At 33.8% G+C, this 20,059-nt stretch overlaps 1 protein-coding gene across 8 annotated transcripts in view; it reads left to right on the top strand.

Moving 5' to 3' along the window:
• The window catches only part of rdgA (retinal degeneration A), a 164,464-nt gene extending 144,634 nt beyond the window's left edge, over nt 1-19,830 (top strand). For 5 of the 8 annotated variants that reach the window (XM_089732654.1, XM_089732652.1, XM_089732653.1 and 2 more), the window contains 11 exons: nt 1,716-1,908; nt 2,372-2,474; nt 3,348-3,538; nt 5,137-5,234; nt 6,959-7,084; nt 9,745-10,024; nt 11,191-11,436; nt 11,891-11,938; nt 12,280-12,343; nt 13,471-13,792; nt 15,489-19,830. In XM_089732654.1, coding sequence (XP_089588780.1) covers nt 1,716-1,908; nt 2,372-2,474; nt 3,348-3,538; nt 5,137-5,234; nt 6,959-7,084; nt 9,745-10,024; nt 11,191-11,436; nt 11,891-11,938; nt 12,280-12,343; nt 13,471-13,792; nt 15,489-15,538 — 1,721 coding nt within the window. In that variant the 3' untranslated portion in view covers nt 15,539-19,830. Of the gene's footprint in view, nt 1-1,715; nt 1,909-2,371; nt 2,475-3,347; nt 3,539-5,136; nt 5,235-6,958; nt 7,085-9,744; nt 10,025-11,190; nt 11,437-11,802; nt 11,939-12,279; nt 12,344-13,470; nt 13,793-15,488 lie in introns of those variants that run through there. The other 3 variants (XR_016324141.1, XM_089732655.1, XM_089732657.1) reach the window with 3 other exon arrangements.
• The last annotated feature ends 229 nt before the right edge of the window (nt 19,831-20,059 follow it).

Genomic DNA, 20,059 nt, shown 5'->3' with positions numbered 1-20,059 from the left:
TATTGGGTGTAATTTACATATATTAATGGCAGAATGGAGATAAAGCAATTGATCAAAACGTTACACTATTTTGGAAATGTGATGAAGACAATATTCAGTAGCGGTTAGAGAAGTATTTAAATATTTATAAATTACTAGATGACCCGGCGAACTTTGTTCCGCCTTATAAGTAGAGGTAACAAATGAGCGGACTTTCGATTTTATCATGGTCAATTTTTTATTTGGATAATTAATATAAATTAAAATAGCAATTATTTTAATGATACTTTATTGGCCATGTATTTTAGCTGTTATTATTGTTATTATTGTATTTTCTTGTTCTTCTTCAGTCCTTTCACTCGCAATGTTTCGTATCCTAGTTGCATTACGGCTTCGTCGGGAAAGATTTGATCGTGCCGGTCGCGACATGACTTTCTTAATGATTACCTATCTTGGCACAATAAATAGAAATTCGAAACAAACACATCAACCGGTCAACTTCAAAATTCTACTATAATTAACCATAGACTACATTACGTTTAGCTGTCAGCTGCATTTTGTTATTCCATATCAGTTGCGTTTTGTCATACCACGTTTTATGTCACGTCCCATGGGAACGTGATAAAAAGTATCCTATGTCCTTCTCCTGGTTCTAAGCTACCTCCCCACCAATTTTCAGTCAAATCAGTTCAGCCGTTCCTGAGTTATAAATAGTGTAACTAACACGACTTTCTTTTATATATATATATATAGATGAATTAGGTAGGACTTAAAAAATTCTGTACATCTTTACTGATAGTAGGTTGTCCGGTTATTAGTGAAAACTATTGCTAGCATTTTATTTATTAATTTTATTAGTATTATTTTATTTGTTTTCGCCATTTTCCTATTTCCTAAATCCCTTATTCTTCTAAAGTTTCTAGTCCGGATCTTAAGTATTGCACAATCTCGTAACAGTGGATGTTGTAATCCTACCCACATTTGCAGTGAAACAACCACGCGTTATGTTTAGAAGGACATACGTTGAGCCAATGTAACTGACACTTCAATCTTGTGTGTCATTCATACGCATTTTGAATGCATATCTTATGTCTTTAAACGAGCAATTCTTGTATATAATATATACCTATATATATAATCTGAATCTCGGAAACGGCTCCAACGATTTTTATAAAATTTAGTATACAGGGGATTTCGGGGGCGATAAATCGATCTAGCTACGATTTTTTTTCAGGAAATGTTGAATTATTCGTGTTTTTAATAATCAACTTAAACATAAACTTTTTTTTTATTGAAAGAAAATAACAAATAATATAATACGAGTATAATATCAATATGTAATTCGTACTTAAATATAATTCCCTAAAAAACACAATTTATCAAAAAAAAAACCGAGCAAAGCTCATCCTCTAGTATAAATTTAATTGTAGTATAAAATATAATTCGAAACGACCTATTTGAACGAAAAAGGAAGGTCTTTTGAAAAAAAATCAACATAGAAGTGATTTGTATGATTTGGGCTGTGAAATTAATGTTCATTGAAAGCGAAAAAGTATTTTGTTATATATACAGAACACAAACGTGCCCGGGGTCCTAATGCTGAAAATAACGGTTAATATGAAAGAAAATATACGAGGCATGTGTCTATGAAATAAGCATCATCATAATTATTGAGCTGCCCAAATAAGTTTCATTTTCGTGTAAGTAAAATATTGATTTATTGAATTTTGAAACAGAAGCCCATCCTGAGAAGTTCAATTCTCGAATAAGAAACAAGTTGTTCTACGGAACGGCAGGAGGGAAGGATCTCATGCAGCGCAAGTGGAAGGGGCTTGCCGAATTTGTCACTATGGAGTGTGACGGGAAAGATCTCACACCAGTGCTCAGAGAGCATAAAGTACATGCTATAGTTTTCTTAAACATTCCAAGGTAAATACTCTTTTATGTACTTTTTATTAAAGGATGTCAAGCATTTACTGAAACACGATTAGAATTTACCAAGAAAAGGAAGTGTTAGTTTTTTCATTAATTAATCTCTATATTAAAATATGACTATTTATTATTTTTTTGTTAAACATTCACAATATAACGGGCATAAAATTTTATTAACTGTTTAAAAAAAAACGACTGACACGACTTTGCCAAGGTCAATTCAAGATCAAGGTCATTTCAATAAATAAATTCTGTTATTCTAAAAAATATTACTCTTTACTTGTGAATATAACTAAAAATATAACATTAAAAATACTCCTTATTTCATATAAAACAACTGAAAAATAAATCTCTTCAAAAGGAGGTATAATTTCGGTACCAATAACAAAGGTCCAACAAGCAGAATATCGTTCAGCTTATAAATATTTCAAGGGTGTTGACAATCGTACAATATTTACAGTTACGGGGGTGGCACTCACCCTTGGAATAAGTCTGGAGGAGCTGTTGAGCCCTCTACTGAAGATGGATTAATAGAAGTAGTAGGATTAACCACGTATCAATTGGTAAGTGCTGATCGAAATCAATGACGACAGTTGTTTATCTTCACAAAAAATCTTCTGAAATATAATATCTGTTTATTTCTATTCTGCACAGTTTTGCTGGTACTCTTTCAATATTTTCTTTGATATCATAAACAACAGACCCTTAAGAGATATTTTTCGTGCTCGTTTTTTCATGTCATAACTTTGATATGTTATATTTCCCTTTCCCTGGAGCCTTCAGGATTATTGCTTCCATTGAATATGTATCTATTGAATTCATGTTTTATGAAAAGAGTTACGTTCTATTCGGCTATTTATAATGGCGCGTTGTTTAGAAATTTAGGACTCTTAATACCGTGTGACGATTGGTGGCGAGATTGAGTCTGTATAAACAAGACTCGGTGCCAAGACAAACTATTAAAAAACATTTGAATGTCACACTGGATCACAATTCTAATCTACAATGTTTACTAGTAAACGAATACACGCACACATGCTTAAAATAATTATAGCAACATCGAATCTCGCCTTTTAATTATTGTTACAATTTTCTATAAACACGAAATAAGCTAAATTTCATACCGAACATAAGTATATAATTGAATATTAAATTGAGGCAGTCGGCGCGAAAGTGACTTAGCCCACAATATTTTCATATTCGTCCTGATAATTTGCAATATATTGGAATTTATTTAAAACCTATTAAAACAAGGCCTATTCCGAGTTTCACCGATAGATAACAGATGGCTTTGTAAACATAATTTTACGCGTATTGTGTTTGCCTACAAAACAGTTTAAAAGATAATTCACACCTTATTATTTCCATACCAACTATGCTTAGGTCACTTTTGCACTGACGGCCTCAATTAGTATTTTATAATTGTATTTTTACAGCCTTTATTGCAAGCCGGAGGTCATGGTACCTGTATAACTCAATGCAAGACTGCTAAAATAGTAACCACAAAAGTTATTCCGATGCAAGTAGACGGCGAGGCTTGTCGACTGGCGCCTTCAATCATTACATTGTCTCGTCTCAATCAGGCAACGATGCTCGCTAAAAGAAAACCTGGGAGGATTATAGCACCGTAAGTTCTACGAATTCTTCTATTAAATGAATTAAATTCATTAAATTAGTTGTGGAAGTTTAACGACGGAGGGAAGATCTTCCACCGAGCAGCTGATTTTGCTCGGTAGACCGACGATCCTTTTGTTGTTGTTCGGAACTTGTATATATTGTCGTTGCAAATTTAAAATCTCCTATATGACATTTTGGGCCAAAATGATGTTTTCATATATTATGAAAGTTATTTTGAATACCTATACTCAGCAAAAACTCCCACGTGCATATCTCAATATTTCCCATTATTACGCGTCAATCTTAAAAAATCCTAAGTGTCGGTATACATTATATTGTAGATCAAAGTAACCTGTGCCAAAAAAAGATTTGCATATTTTTTTTCAAGACGTAGTTTTATTACATTTTCTCGAAAACTTACAATTATGAAGGAGATTTCAAATTTGCAAAGACGATATGCACGCTTATCACGTCAATTATCTTGTGTTTGTATGATGGTTACCCGTCATATCACTCCCCTCCGAGACCGGAGGTCGTGTCATTAAGTTAGCGTTGTCCGTGCTGAGATTAGCTTGCAAGTGCCAGTGCTGCTCGAAGTCTGCGGTGAGTCGAGACTTAGCTTGAATGCTGCGTCAGTACCGTGAGCAGTCCATGTATGCAGAGCTGTCACGCCGGAGATGTGTGACGTAAGGGAGATTCAGGCATCTGTCAAATATCGATGGTCTCAATTAAATTGAAAGCAACGCAGCTATTGCAAATAGAGAGATTCTAATGAACCTATAACTTGTATACAAATGTTTTTAGTTTTACTAAATCGTTATTTTCTGTGGATTTCAGTTCACTTTCTTGATATTCTTGGAAACTCAGCAGTTCAAAATATTTTTAATTACTCAGCAACGAACGTAATTTAATGCGATACACCCTTTTATCCGTCAGATATTCTCGTAAAACAACTGTACACCTAAAGTCAGTCTGTATTATTAAAAAAAATAAGCAACTATGTAGTTTAATAATCCTTGCGTGTCACCCTAAGGGGTTATTAGTCATTGACTATCGATGTCATAAATTTATAAAACGAAGCAATTCCTGTATACTTTGCTACAGTATTTATTGTACGAGTGTATCATAAAATTGACGTGATGTCCGGGTTATTTATTGGGATATCATTCGAAAAAGCGTTGGATATTCATGCATATTTTAGAAGGAGTGTAATTTTGAAGCCGTAAATTTTATATTCATCAAAATCTATAGTCATTTAAAAAAATATATTTTTTATTTTAGATGGGTGGATGAGCTCACAGCCCACCTGGTGTTAAGTGGTTACTGGAGCCCATAGACATCCACAACGTAAATGCGCCACCCACCTTTAGATATAAGTTCTAAGGTCTCAGTATAGTTACAACGGCTGCCCAACCCTTCAAACCGAAACGCATTACTGCTTCACGGCAGAAATAGGCAGGGCGATGGTACCCACCCGCGCGGACTCACAAGAGGTCCTACCACCAGTAATTACGCAAATTACAATTTAAATAACGTTTATCAGCTACCGGTACGTACCTAACGTAGAAACTTCAATATCCTTTATTATAATCAGCTATTTTGTTGCAGTCAAACAACATTAGACAAACTAACGCTGACAGTGAATCTCATTACTATGGCCGACTACGAAAGGCATCATTATGACAAGGAACTACTCGCCAAGACAGGTAATTTAACATACCATTATTCTACTAAACAAGTGGAAATCTGTACTTAATAAATATGACAAAGTCAACACTCGAATATGGTTTTAGCATTAGACAAATCGGGTAGATAGTTAAAAAACAATTGAACCAGTTACATAATATTGTGTTAGAAAAATATGAACATTGATACAGTTTTATGGAATTTTAATGATATTTTTATTAGTTAGAATGGGTGGACGAGATCACGACCCAATTAGTGCTGAGTGGTTACAGGAGTCCATAGACATCAATAACGTAAATTCCGCCACCCAACTTGAGGCATGAGTTCTAAGTCTCATTTCCTTAATAGCACAGCTATATTATATATACCCACGCATTATTACTTCGCGGCAGAAATAGGTAGGGCGGTTGTACCGATATAAAAAGCCCTACCAGCAGTCATTATGCAAAAACTTTTGCGCGTTTGATTTTTACTATACAGTGTTATTCCTTCATCGTGGAAGATATTCGTGAAGTTATGTGAAGTTAAGTACACATTTCTTTAGGAAAATTGGTACCTTAAATTTTTATTTTTTCAATAAACGTTCAAACATGTCAAATATTGCTCTGAATATTCACAGAGATATTTTGACAGTTTGATAGACGAGTAATGAATATTTTTTCTTTGTTCCTGTCATATGCGTTCGTGCTAAGTTAACACATTTAAATTGACCTATGATAGGTGTCATTTCGAAAAAGATACAAAAGTGATCATCTTCAGTGATCAGATCCATTCCTCCTTATCAAGTTTTATTAAACGCTCAAAAGGAATATATTCAAAATTATATCAAGTTCACGAAATCTAATTATGTTGTTTATTGCCTTCTAGCTTTTAACATCACCCACCTAAATTGAGTTAGACAATTACATGACGGAATTAATTTCTGTTAAAGATTTTCCTCCGCTTTCGTTAATGCGATTATGTAGATGACGTGACGATCATTAGTACTGGATTTGCCTTTATAGATAGACATGTTGTACAAATTGAGATATTGTAGATCTTTTGATGAAAATTGCTTATTTGTACGGTTCTGTTGTTGTACGGTTATTGTACAGTTCAATATAATAATATTTGAAATGAGGTCTACCATTCCAAAAGAGGGCAGGCGTCTGGGACCTACCTACTATGAAAGACGCTCGTGGTACTGGTATCTAGTGATGTCACTATCCACGGTGTTAAGATTCTACAATTATTACAATTTTTTCTAAGTAAACGCACACAACGCCTGGTGAACGAGACCCTCTATTAAAAAGTGGATCCTGTAATAAAATCGAACCAACAAATGTTATAAATCTGCCTAAGTAATGATGATAAAGTGTGACACTACACAAATCCATGCTGCCTGATTTCTGCTTCGATTCTTTTATTCCAGCTTAAGTATTATACAATACAGTTCAGTTGAGACTACAATTATCTCTCGGGAAAGGCAGTGGCTTACACCGGTCAGTGGGGTCCGGTAAACACTCGATAAAAAAAAAAAAACGAGGATTTTTCATGATTTTCCTATATATCCATTTTTTAAAATGCGAATATTATATCGCATTTACAAACATCATTTTCGAAATTGAATAGGTATACGAAAAAAGTTATATGTTCAGGATTTTGACATTGAAATTTGTTGGATATTTCTTCGTTCTTTATTTAAACTATGAATGATAAATAAATTGACAACAAAACGACAACGACAATAATAATTTTGTTTTAGCCGAACGTGTGGGCTCTTTTGATGTGAATCCCGCAACTGACTTGGAGCAAATACGTACCCTCATTCAAAACATGATCAAAGAATCTCAACAGTACTCCAACCTTGTTGACTGGTGGTTTGTTGACTGTAAGTACATCCTGTCTAAAGCACGTTCCATTATCTTCATTATACCATTATCTTCATTTAATAAAAGAGCTAAATAATTTTTTCCATGATCTGACGATCACTGTTCAGAGTTCTAAAGCTTAAAGTTATTCGATCACGAGATGGAAAAATTCATATATCTATTTAAGTACTCAATTTAAATAATTACTACAAAATTGTTTTTTTTTTTTAAGTTAATATATAGATCAGGCAAACATTCCTTTACAAAGAACCTGTAATTTTATAGTAAGCAAAATATTACATAGCAAAATAAAATTGGTTGAAGAAAAGAATTGCATTATTATAAATTCGGTACATGTTTTATTTGAGGCATTTCGGTGTACTTGCTATAATAGTGGAGGCCGGCGGGCACTTAAAGTGCTTTTCCCAGTCACAAGGGACGAGTGCCGTTTGATAGCATTAAGTGTGCACTATCTAATACCTACCTATCTAAAATACAGCCTCGACAATAAAGGCCTTCTAAAGCGATCGTACAAATGTTCATTTAAAGAGCTTTAGCCTAGACTCGATGCGGCGGTTTACTTGTGGCTACTAAGATTTTGTAATACAAAAGAAGGTTTGTTTATTATTGATTTTAATGTTCAAATGATTTCAATTAAGTTTGTGGAATACTTCAAATTGCGTTTGACGCAAAAGATGAAATGCATCGGAGAATGAAGGCAACGAAGATTATTTTATACATTGCGTGCATAAATGAAATACGATAACGGCAGTCACACCGCTCAATCGGATTACATAATTGCTCCGCGACAGAAATAAGTACCATGCTGGTACCTACTCACGCAGTCTCAGAATATATCCCACCACCAGTAAATGTCAGCTGGATCGAGGTACGCTGCTGCCGATTCTCCGGTGAATCGCTTAGTCGAATCTCACGACACTCACGGGAAGAGATAGGGTGCTATTCAAAGCCTCGACGCATCCAAAGTAAACTCTAAGAAGTTATGAATACCAGATAATATTCCTGATAAAACATCTTCACTATAATTCCGCGCAGAAGCACACTGGATGCTATAAATGGAATCTGTTCGCGGATCTGAAACGAGCTCAATTTAACTGCAAAGATACACACACGGAAAGTTATTGATCGGAAGCTATTTGAGACTGAATAGGAAAGATTTATACACAGTTTTGATGTTCCTGTAGTTTAAGAAATAGTTAAAATATATCCATCTTGTACGTGTCAGAATACGGTAAAATGTAACTTTAAAATCATTGGCTGATTTACCGAAATTCTCGCAAAACTGTTTGGTTGAATGAATACTTCAATCGAACGTTTTGATGTTTGATACCAATTGTAGAAAGCCATTGACTAAGCCCCTATATCTTATATGGTTTTTTTCATATGCGAGTGAATGCGCTAATAACCTTTTAAATGGCTGTGGAAGGCCTTAAACAACAATATGTAATCGCCACCCATTTTGAGACATGAGCTCTTAAGTCTCATTGTGGACTCATCAAGTTTAAATTTATACAAAAAAGTACAAGTTTAAAAATAAAATACATCGTAACAATGTACTCGTAGAGAAGAGATACCCAACTATTAAAATTTTATATTTTTGTGTTCAAAACGAATATTGTAATGTATTGTAAAACTTTTAGACATCCATAAATCATTCGAAACGTTGACATCAATAATGAAGATAAATTTTCTGTTATTTAAAAAAGGTTACACGAAAATACTTTATCTTACTATGACAGTTAAAAAAAAAATGATATAAATATGACAGACGGGATATGTACGACGATACGATTAATTAATACTATTTTATTTATGTTGAGCGATTTTTGTTTTTTTTTTTGTACACCCAAACCATAGTTAAAACCGAAGCATGTCCTTAGTTACAAAAAGTATGCACATTTTGTATATTTTTATATGTATATTTTTTCATAATTCGGAAACTACTTAAATTACCTCCAATTTTTTTTTACTTCGTATAGGGGTATCTATTACCCAAGAGAAATGAGATTTAACCGAGTGGTTTTCATTCCTCGGCAGACCGATAGTCCAAATATTGTTGTTTTCATATATGTACAATCATTAGTACATATACTACTTAACATAAGAGTAAATTCAGTGAAACATCCGTAAATAGAATGATAGTAATAAAAATAGAAATATGGTAATTGACCACGACTTAATAGAACATAAGTAGTACAGAGTTTGATTTGGTGTAAGATATTTTACATTAAAAATGAAAGTTTCAAAAAAATAGCAGTGATTTAAAGGTTGTTTTGAAATTATTTTTATACTTTTAGAAGCTACATACCAAATAATGTTATGAATCTTATAGTTGCTCTGTCGGCTACGTACTCACGGCCAAACCTGTAGTAATTGTTGACGAAATTCGCTACGGAAAAGTTAAAATCCTGGGAAAAAATATGGACTACATCCCACTGCTGAACACGGGCAGAGAGAGTGAGATTGTTGATAACGCGGTACAGTTTTATTGTCTGATTTTTTCTGTTTGGTGATAGATTTTAATTATAATTACTCATTTAATTTCTTAAACGAGTTCAAAGATGTTTTAGTGATTCAACATAATTGTTTCCTTACGCGTACGTATGTTTGAAGCAGAACGTAGATAGTTGTATAAAATAACGCAAGCTACTTTTTTCAGCCGTAACAGCAGAACGATTTTTTAGAATCGACAAAGCCCAGGAGAATCTTCATTTCCCAGCAGATATTGGACATGAGAACATTTACATACTCGATGCGGCGCCACACACGCCCGACACCGAAACCACAGCTCAGCCAGACACTACTGCCTCACTGGACAGAACCGGCCCCTCAGTTTCTCTGGATACAACTACCGGATTGTCCGTGTCATTGGATATCTCACAAAGTGTTGATACGCCCAGTGCCGGAGTTTCGCTGGATGTACCAGAATCTCATGCTAGGTATGTACCTAGGTATTTTATAGTACAATACAAAAACATGACATTCACATTGACATGTTTAAAAAAAGACTACAATTTATCGATAACAAAATTCAAATTCTTCACCCTCTTTGCTATGAATTATTTGATCTGATGGAGACCATAATATGATTGCGATAAATCGACTATTATACGTACGTATATTAAATATTAGCCTATCTTTATTTTGAAACACTATATGGTTTAAGATGGCTCAACATGACACGAGCACGAGAGACACCTGTTTGAAAAATATTTGAAAGCGATTTGGCTAGTCATTAGCTACGTTTATAACAGAGAAGATTTTCAATATTGACTAAACGCGTTTGCCTTGCCTTGTTTCTGCTTAGTAAAGAGCATTTTTAAATTATGTTCAATTGATAAATTATGATATGATAGTGATATTTGCAATTTCGAATGATTTCCGCTTGTTTTCAACACATATGTGATGTAATTATAATCAACATACAATTCAATCGAGACTTAATTTCATAACTCAAGCTGGGTGACGGTATCCATGTCTATCTATGGGTTCCGGTAGCAAAAGTAGTATAACTGCCACTACGAAGTTGGTCTAGTATTTCCTTACAATGGGGAAAAATAGGAACAAAGAAATTTCTTAATAACAAACCAGAATAAGAAGAAGCTCTATTTCCCAAGCGATGTATCCACAGCAATGTGACCTTGTATTAGACTCGGTTCCACTTGAATAGGGGACTCGGAAATAGCTTGCGGCACTATTCACTGAATAGCTCGACGCCATTCAACTCGTACCGTGAATAACGCACTATAGTCCAACGCGTTTTTGTTCGCTTCAACACAGGCCTGAAATGGGCGCACGGGTGAATGCAATCTACATAAAGTTTGCAACAAAAATCTGAGATTTTAATGGTTTCTATCAAGGCCGCGGAAATTGTGTCCCTTCTTGATTTTATTCTCACAATTTAAGTTTGTTCTAGTTATAGCTTCGGAATACCGACTGATATGAAAACGATTTAAGCTATGTACATACATACGTCTTTGGGGGATTTTTGCTCGACTCCCTGCTGACAATCAACGTGAATCGCAATATTCTTGGCACTGGCTAGATTTTGTTGTATAAACGAAGGAAAATAAGTTTGACTATTTCGATGTTTCATTTTTACTAGCGAATCCGGTTTTGGTAGTCCCGCGAGAACGTCAGAAGACCAATTGACCCCGCAGACCCCTCCCCCCATATACTCTGTCTCGGCTCCTGCAACTAAAACCTCTGCTCCTCCAACACCAAAGACAATACCCCCATCTCCCCCTAAAGTTCCTGTGCTGACCCAAGAGCCTAACTCTCCGCCGTTGTGTACCAGCCCACCAGCCAAAGATATTCGACCAACACGCGAGTCCATCGCCCGATTCAAAACGTAAGTCTTTCCGTTTTTATTCTACCACAACATCTACTTCTGAGTGTTTCCGTAGCCGTTTTGATGGCTTTGACATTGTCACAAACAGTTAATGAAATGTATTGATGTATCTTCGGACTCGATAATGAATTCAAAACGAACCTGTTCGTGTGAACTTATTATATGTTGAAACCCTACAGAACAATGTCAAAGCGATCAAAACTATAGTGTTGGAGAGTGAGTGATTCACCCAATTTTGTAAAGTTAGGAACGTAATGAGCAAACTTGTAGTATTTCTCTTCTCACGTTTGTTCTGAGCCTTTAAATAGTTAGTGTGTACACATTGTAGGGACGATAGATAACAGAGTGTGATTAATATGTCGTTAGGTGACCGCACAGGTTTGACTACTAAAGCACGAGGCACACTCGCCACTCTAATCTGCACTCTATCTCTTCTTTCTTCTATTGCATGCAGCATTCATGAGAAACTCTTTGGACTTGACCAAGAGGTCTTTGGCTATAGGTGAGATATAATAAACTACATATAACAATAATACATTATTTCTATATAATTAATTTAAACAGTATTTTTAAATTTGTTTTTTATTATTATTAGATGATGAAAACTACTTTGATTGAATATGATGGCATAAGATTGAAATTCAAATTATTTTGGTACAACGGTTGCCCTACTCTTCAAACGGGAACGCAGAGAATCTTGCAGAAAAGTGTTATCCACCAATCAGGAAATTGAGATTTCGAGGAGTAAATCAAACCCGCAATGCTAAGATTTCTAAAATCTGTATGAAATTATAACATGAGAAGTTTCAAAATCAAGGGAATTCAACTTACGTTTTGTTTCAGAAATTTGTTAGAAAAAACATCCGACGCACTATTAAAAGCAGCGAAAGTGGGCGATTTGAAACTGGTAAGAATGATAATAAGCTGTTTCAAATTGAATAACTGAATTTTCGTAAATGTATATGGTATTTGCTTAGATTTTCGCGAGTCTTATTCATAATTAAAATGCTCGAATATTTTACAGTTTTCGTGGTTACAGAAAGGTCGGAAATAATAATAAAAAAACACCGTTATATCTTCAAAGTATATTTAAAAAAATCTCTAATACTACTATCTAATTTAAATTTTGTCCGTTCATTTAGTTCGCAAAAAATTAATTATTATCATCGAAAATAGATGTACTAAAACGCCACTGTTTTATTGTGCAGAATTTTTGTCAAATAATAAATGTATATTATATCATATCAAAAACGTTTCGACCAACAAAAATCCTTGTTGATCAAAGCAAGAATATAGTTTGAGTACTTCAATTTGTATTATAATTAATTCTAATATGCATTCATATTGTACTCAATCAAAAAAAAACCGAAGATAAGGAACTAATCAATCTAAGCATTCAATCACCTCCAATATTTTGTCTTACGAAAGACTTTACAAGCCTACTCAACTTTGCATCAGTTAACTAGGTTGTAATCACGTCTGTTCTCATTTATTGCACTCAAATATTGATTGCGACCCTTCAAGAACAGTCTAATTGGGAAGTAGAAAGCGTGAGGTCTTTGATTCGGTATATTTGGAGTTGGCTGAAGTTCGTATTTTATGTATCAACTAATTTGCTGAAGTTTGTCATTTATACTCGTATATCACCGTGAAGTTTGTCTTATTGAATTGAACATAACATCATAGCGCGCTATGTCGGTTAATTAAAAATTAGTAATCATTTGTCGATTGATTTTTAATGGGATATTCGTTCATCTGCAAGAAAAATTTGTCCATGTCAGCAGGAAAATATAAATTCGTAAATCAACGGAATCTAAAAAGCTTCTTTATGAAAAATAAGAAGCCTTGCTTTAAATAAGAATTTTGTTAAGCATACTTACCTGTCATTTTTTATGCTTAAAAATTTGTGCCTACCATTATTGTGCAGACCCAAAATAGATTTACGCAGCTCTCAAAATTAATAATTACACAGTACGGAGATTCTAATCTTGTAAAGGGGCATACCGGTCATACGTAATTATAATTTGTTTAAAGATGAAAGAGCTTCATGCGGCCGGCTACTCGTTACTCTCGATCGATGCCAGCGGACAGACAGCATTGCATATTGCAGCCCGATACGGGAACAAAGAGATAATTAAATATCTGATAGCGTGCGCTCCCACCGCCATATTGAACATGAGAGACAACGAACGCGGTCAGACAGCTCTGCACAAGGCGGCGGCGCATCGACGTCGCGCGGTCTGCTGTATGCTGGTAGCAGGCGGTGCTTCTCTGACGCGCGCCGACCACGCAGGTCTGACGCCGCGGCATCTCGCGCTTCGGGCCGACGATCACGACCTCGCCGCCTACCTTGAAAGTAAGCTTTCCTGCCCTTCCCGTTCATCACCGCGAGATAGTTTTGATGAGATTTTTTAATAAATACCAAACAGCATAGTCATTTCATTCTCTATTTTAGGGTAGAGAGGAGAGAGGTAGTTGCAACTTGTGAGTCAAGCCGCACTGTAAAACACATTGTTCGTAATTTTAATCCTCTCGTGTTCCCTCTCGGGAATTATCTACCCTAAAGTTCTGTCGTTTATTTTGTACACGCGAAAATGTGCATGTATGTAATTAACTAGCTGATTGGAATTAAAGGAATGTTATATTTTTTACTAATACAAACAATTTATATAAATATAGTTATATATGTTTATATTTGTTTATATATATTTATTCCTTTATTATTCACAAAAAATACATTAAATATTTACACAAAGAGAAAAGTGTGACAATGAATGTCAGGCAAGGGTTTATTATTTTCATTTAACTACAGATACATTGAGCAAATTTAGATATAGATTAAACATTAAAGTCTAGAATAAGCATAAAATATGATCACCATCGCCGTCTGCTGCTGGACATCATCTAAGGTCACTACCTGCATCTGAAAAATTCTGCTACCTTCATTAGGCCATCGGTCCAATTTATGGAGGGCTTAACCAGGTTGCGTTTTCTAGTGCTCGGTCGCCACTCGAGATGTTTCGGACCCCAATGGCCTTCTGTTCTGTGAACAATGTGACCTGCCCACCCCCATTTCAACTTTCCGATCGTTCGGGCTATGTCGTTTACTATGGTTTTCCTACGAATTTTTCACTACTGATTGGGAGCTCTGGAAAATTCCGAACATGTCCTCTCTATTGTTCTCTGAATGTCATTGATTCTTTTGAAAAGGCCTATTGCGAGCGACCTCGTTACGATGCCGCATTTCGACACTAAGGCTGGTTTTAGTGTACATGGTTTATAAGTTAAACTAAAGACTATAGTGCCTCAAACGGGTACTATCGTCCTTTTAGAATAGTATACTACCAGCCTTCTAGCCTATATCTATGGCATTTCCTATTCATCAAACAAAAAATTAAATAAATTCTGGAGGCTTTCAGAAATTCAGTAGCTCTTTCATCATCCGGTGCCTCGTAGTGCCTAATATTTTTAGGGCTTCTCTAGACCTCACTCGACCTATCCAAAAAGCTCAAATTTCGATAAAATGATCTTGCCATAATATATTATATCTTCAGTTTCGTTAATTGCTCACTGCATAACATAACAATGTATTTAAAAACTTAAAATCTAATTATTGAAAATAATCGACACTCACAAAGTTTTTTTATGTAATCTATCTGGTTCACTAACATTATTTTGAGGTCTACCTGAATTCATTATAAAAGGCTAACGCAGCCCAATGTAATAAAGCCTAATGTGTACATTATACAGAACAGAAACTGGAGATTTTGGCAATACTTTTTAACAAACGTTATCGATTTACAATTGTGTTTACTGTGTCTACTGAGGCGTATGAGACGCTTATTTGAACGATTCCATCGCGATGCTCTCGACAAAGCGAAATATTTTTTTTAAATAACTGAACTTTTCTTTGTAAATTCTTAGCATAAAACGATTAAAAAGCTATAATAAAAAATGGAAAGGTACACGCTGAACTCATTCCAAGAATGGAATGTGAAAAGGATCTGAAGCCGTGATTCCCATTTTACTATAGAAACGTATGTATATTTCAGGTCAAGAACATTTCCAATTAGTGTCCGAAGACTTAGAAACTGCTGTTTGAACGAGGAAGTTCCGAAAACAGTCACTAACCATTCACGACCTCAAATGTCACCGTGAGTAACGTTACTCCACTTACGGTGTCTACTAAGTAAAGATTAGTCGACTGTCTATCCACAGGGATATTTCGATTATATGAATATGTTTTGTTACTTACATAGGAGCTTCATTGTTTGTCATTTAAATATTTCCAATTAATGTACTTATAATTATACTACATACTTCGAATTAATTATTAAGAGCATATTTCAATGAGCTAATAAATCAGTTAAGGTTAACGATTCAAACATCTAAGTAATTCGTTTGTTACAATAATTACGAATTTGGATTATTCATTTTAAAACTTTTATGCCGTCTAGGGCTCGCTTGCATCAATTTACAAATAGGTAATGTTCTGCATCTTATTATTCATCAAATTTGAACGCTTCTCATCTGAGTAGAGATTGAGTGGGTTTAATGGGTTCTTAATATATTAATCGTCGGTAACGAAGAGACCTTTCTTCGTGCATTTTTATCATTCTTCGTGCATTTTTATCATAAACCAAAGTATTTTATGTAGAATCCAATCAATTGTTTTTTCATAATGAATGCTCCAAATATAGAAGATACTTAATCGCGCTTAAATATTAAAATAGATTGGATCCACTTAAAATTGATGTAGATCGTCTTAAACATTAGCTTAATTTCATTATGGCATTCGTGTGTAATTAGTAGATTTTTTTTTTCTGCAGTAATCGTGACGTGGCAATTGATAAAACATTTAATGGATGCTTAGGAACAAATCCCTATTTTATGATCTTAAAGTTTATGCAAGTATTTTTCAGATTAGACACTCATACACTCACTGTTGTATTCAAATCGATATAGTTACATGTAATTCTAAGAATTTTTGATTCTCTATCTTTACATATATTCTATATTCACAGAAAAATGGCACCAGATACTAATAACTTATAAATTTATAAATAAAATATAGGACCATTTTCTGAAAACTTCACTTCACTTTGACAATTAGTATGTAATTAACGACTCTATGAAATTGTTATAAATGTATAACGTTATTAAATTTTATTTAGCAATAACTCCTGAAATTGTGTATAGTATTTTTTACGTTCGTGTAAAATCTTAGTCTTGTGAAAAAATAAACATCTATTTTCTGTCTTTTAACCTTATTTCAAGTGCTTAAGAAGTAAGAAAAAGTTAACTATTAACCTTCATTTCTTTGCTGGCTTGTTTTTATCGTATATCCTTAAGATTAGACGGTCGCAGGTTCCGCGAGGAATTGTTTGAGATAAACCCGTCAACTCCTTGCTATTGCAACTCTAAAGTAGAATTAATGGCGGAAACCGCTGAATTCGTCCACATTAGGTTCTCAATGCTCGAATAACATCTGAAGTAACAATGTCATTGTGAAAGTGTCTGCATTCTCATCAAAACGAAACGCATGAGTTTTTAGCGTCAGAAATAGGTACGTATTAACTTCTGCTAATATAACAACGACAACCGGTACTATTGGGTATAAAAATTAGAGGCTGACTGAGCTAGAAATATGAAGTGAGAATTTAGTTGTTTATTAATGGATGTCTGGGAAGTAGGAATAGCCCCAAGTAATGGAATTCACCATATCTGCTAATTTATAGTCGAACAGCTTTATAAAATAGGATTCACTGGCTTTAAAATAACAAAAGAAAACATTTTTTTCCTTTCGGTATTTTACCTTGTTTATTTCCGCGATCGAAGCTCTGAAACTATTTGTAAACGTTCATATCAGTGGAGAGTACTTATCGTAGGGACGCTTAGCAACTAAATCTTTCGACAATGGGAGGCTTCCACTCGCCCTTTCTGTCTATTGTTATTTATTATCGTATCCAATAATGTTCGATTTATTTGTTGTCTAGCTGTTCACAAGTAGGACAAGTTATTGTTGTTTACGACTATTTATGTCTATACTTCTATGTGTAGTAATAATTTAGTGTTTAACGAATTTACTCGTAGGTACTACTCGCTGTAGAGCGAACAATGAAAGACAAAGCTGTGAGAATTTCGATCGTAATGTAAAAAGATAGTTATTTTATCGTAAGAGTAAACATTGTACCCTAAAGATGTTTTGTGAATTTCTTAATTAATGTGTAGGTTAATTATGTAGTCGTTAGGTTAATGATTTTGAATTGAATGAAATGAAATCTGAGTTGTGAGATTAATGGAATTAGATCTTAATTTAGACAAAACCTCTTCGATCGATATACGTTACGAATTTTATGATCGTTCCGTGCTATAGAACGTCGCGTGTGTACTTACTGAAATAATGATGGCTTTCCTTTGCCCCTAGCGCCCCTTGCCGATAAAACAAACGAGACAAACTCTACTCACTATTTATACATGTAACTAGTTACGCGATTTAGCGACATTTTAGAAGCTTCACAGTATATTATATTTATTCACTAACCTTAGGACAATTGAGTCGTCTATTATCAAAGGTGGCAATCTGTGCATTTGGATAAAAAAATGTTATTGATATGTCAATACAGATTTATTTGAATATAATCGTCTCCTTCAAAGAATACGGTTCAAAACCTGCATTAAATAAAGGTTAATACTTAACCTGTTATTTATCTAAGATGTCGTTCAGAAGAGTTTTGTGACTGCCAATGGAATACAAAGTCAATAATTCGTTTTTCTGATTTACCAATAATTGTCCAAAAGTCACATTGCCGGCTTTGATAATAGTCGACTCAATTATAGTCGTATTTAAAATAACAAATGAATCTGAATACTCGTAGTTCATCTGTCTTCGCGATAAATGAATGAAATATTCTTGATAACAATTAGGCGAACTATTATATGTTAAGCCTAAACTTTAATCATATTATGATATCGTATAGATAGTGTTTGTGTGTACATACTATATCGGAGGCCTTTGTTCCGTAGCCTATTGTATATTTCTCCTTAGAATATTTCACGACCAAATTCTTAAATTTTAATGGACAATGAATATCACTAGGTTAATAATATCCAAGCACTGATCTAGAGATTATGTAGCTATTCTTCGAATATAATCGAATAATGAGTGGAACTCACATTTCTATAAAACTTTTGATGATTAAAACTAAAGTGTACATGTTCATTTGACGCATTGTATTGAAATTAATTTTTAAAATGTATCTCAAATTAAATGTCAAATTTATATTAAAGCCATTTGTGAGAATTTATAAGAACATCGGAAATAAGAATTAAATAGGTATAAAAACAGCATTTAAAATAAAAACTTTCTTTTAAAATTTTACACTAAATAATCCTAGATTGTAAGTTTTCAGACAACTATTAGTACTCATACCATTCGAGTGATATTTACGGTTCTGGTTGTATTTGAATTTCATGTAATTGTCAAGTTTCACTGAAATTTACTGTAGTTACCAATGTAATTAATGCGATATATGTAGTTCTTTGTCTCGTTTATAAATAAACTCTCGAAAAGTATTAATATTTATTTGTTGTAAAAGACGTTACGTTATATAAAACGAAACATAATGTTATCGTGTTTGTTGATTAATTTAACATTGTTGAAATTATCAGATTATTTTCATGTTATTAAAATGTATGTTAATACCCTATTTATTTTATCATTAGTAAATATCCTTAGTATGAATGCATGTGGACTTCGTGATATAGTTGTGAAAAATTCTCAGAATTAATACCACCGACGATAACAATAACTTTAAATTTCGCTATAACTGATTCATCTATATATAAATTTCGATGCATTTTAATATTACATTTACCGTTGATAAGATGTGTCTTGAGAAGTAGTTCAGAGTATTTTGAGACAGATATTACTTGTAATATTGTGTGGACTTTAAATAAATTCGAATAGTCCAGAGATCTGATAAATTTTAAGATATGTAACATGAGTGGAGCTTATGTCTATAAGAGCTTTTCCTATAAATATCTGTAATTACACAATAAGAATATACATTACAATTGTAAAACTCACATTTATCAAATAGTTTATCCTTGACTGTGTGATAAAAAGCGAATATATTGACATAAAAAAGTAATTGAAAATATTAAATTGCTTTGACGAGTGTTCCCATATATGATTAATAAAAATGTCTCTTTATAACTTTTTTGGATATCATCTGTTTTTAAAGGCACCAATGTAGTGTTTTCAGAGCACTGATTCAATATAAGTACATACATAACTTATTTTTGCACTCAATAATGTTACTAAATTAAATATTTTAAATATAATAATTTAAAGAAGTACACATAAAGAACAATAAAATTTGAATTTAAGAATTGTTTTATTTGGAATTCCAAATTATCTTCCTTTCCAGTAGCTCGTATAAAAAACCCATGACTATCCTATCATCAATCTATGTATCGAGTTAGAGAAAAGAACGCTGTTGGCTCTTTCATTAAACTTAAATACTTTTCAGAGCTTACTATTTTGAAGTCGCCCTAGTTTAAAAGGATGGGACGTCCAACGCGTATTCATTCGACAGAATGACTACACCGATGTTCAAAT

The sequence above is a fragment of the Bombyx mandarina genome, chromosome 13 (genome assembly GCF_030267445.1).
Source record: "Bombyx mandarina strain Sakado chromosome 13, ASM3026744v2".
In the NCBI taxonomy this organism is placed as follows: Eukaryota; Metazoa; Arthropoda; class Insecta; order Lepidoptera; family Bombycidae; genus Bombyx; species Bombyx mandarina.
This window is presented reverse-complemented; position numbering and strand designations above follow the sequence as displayed.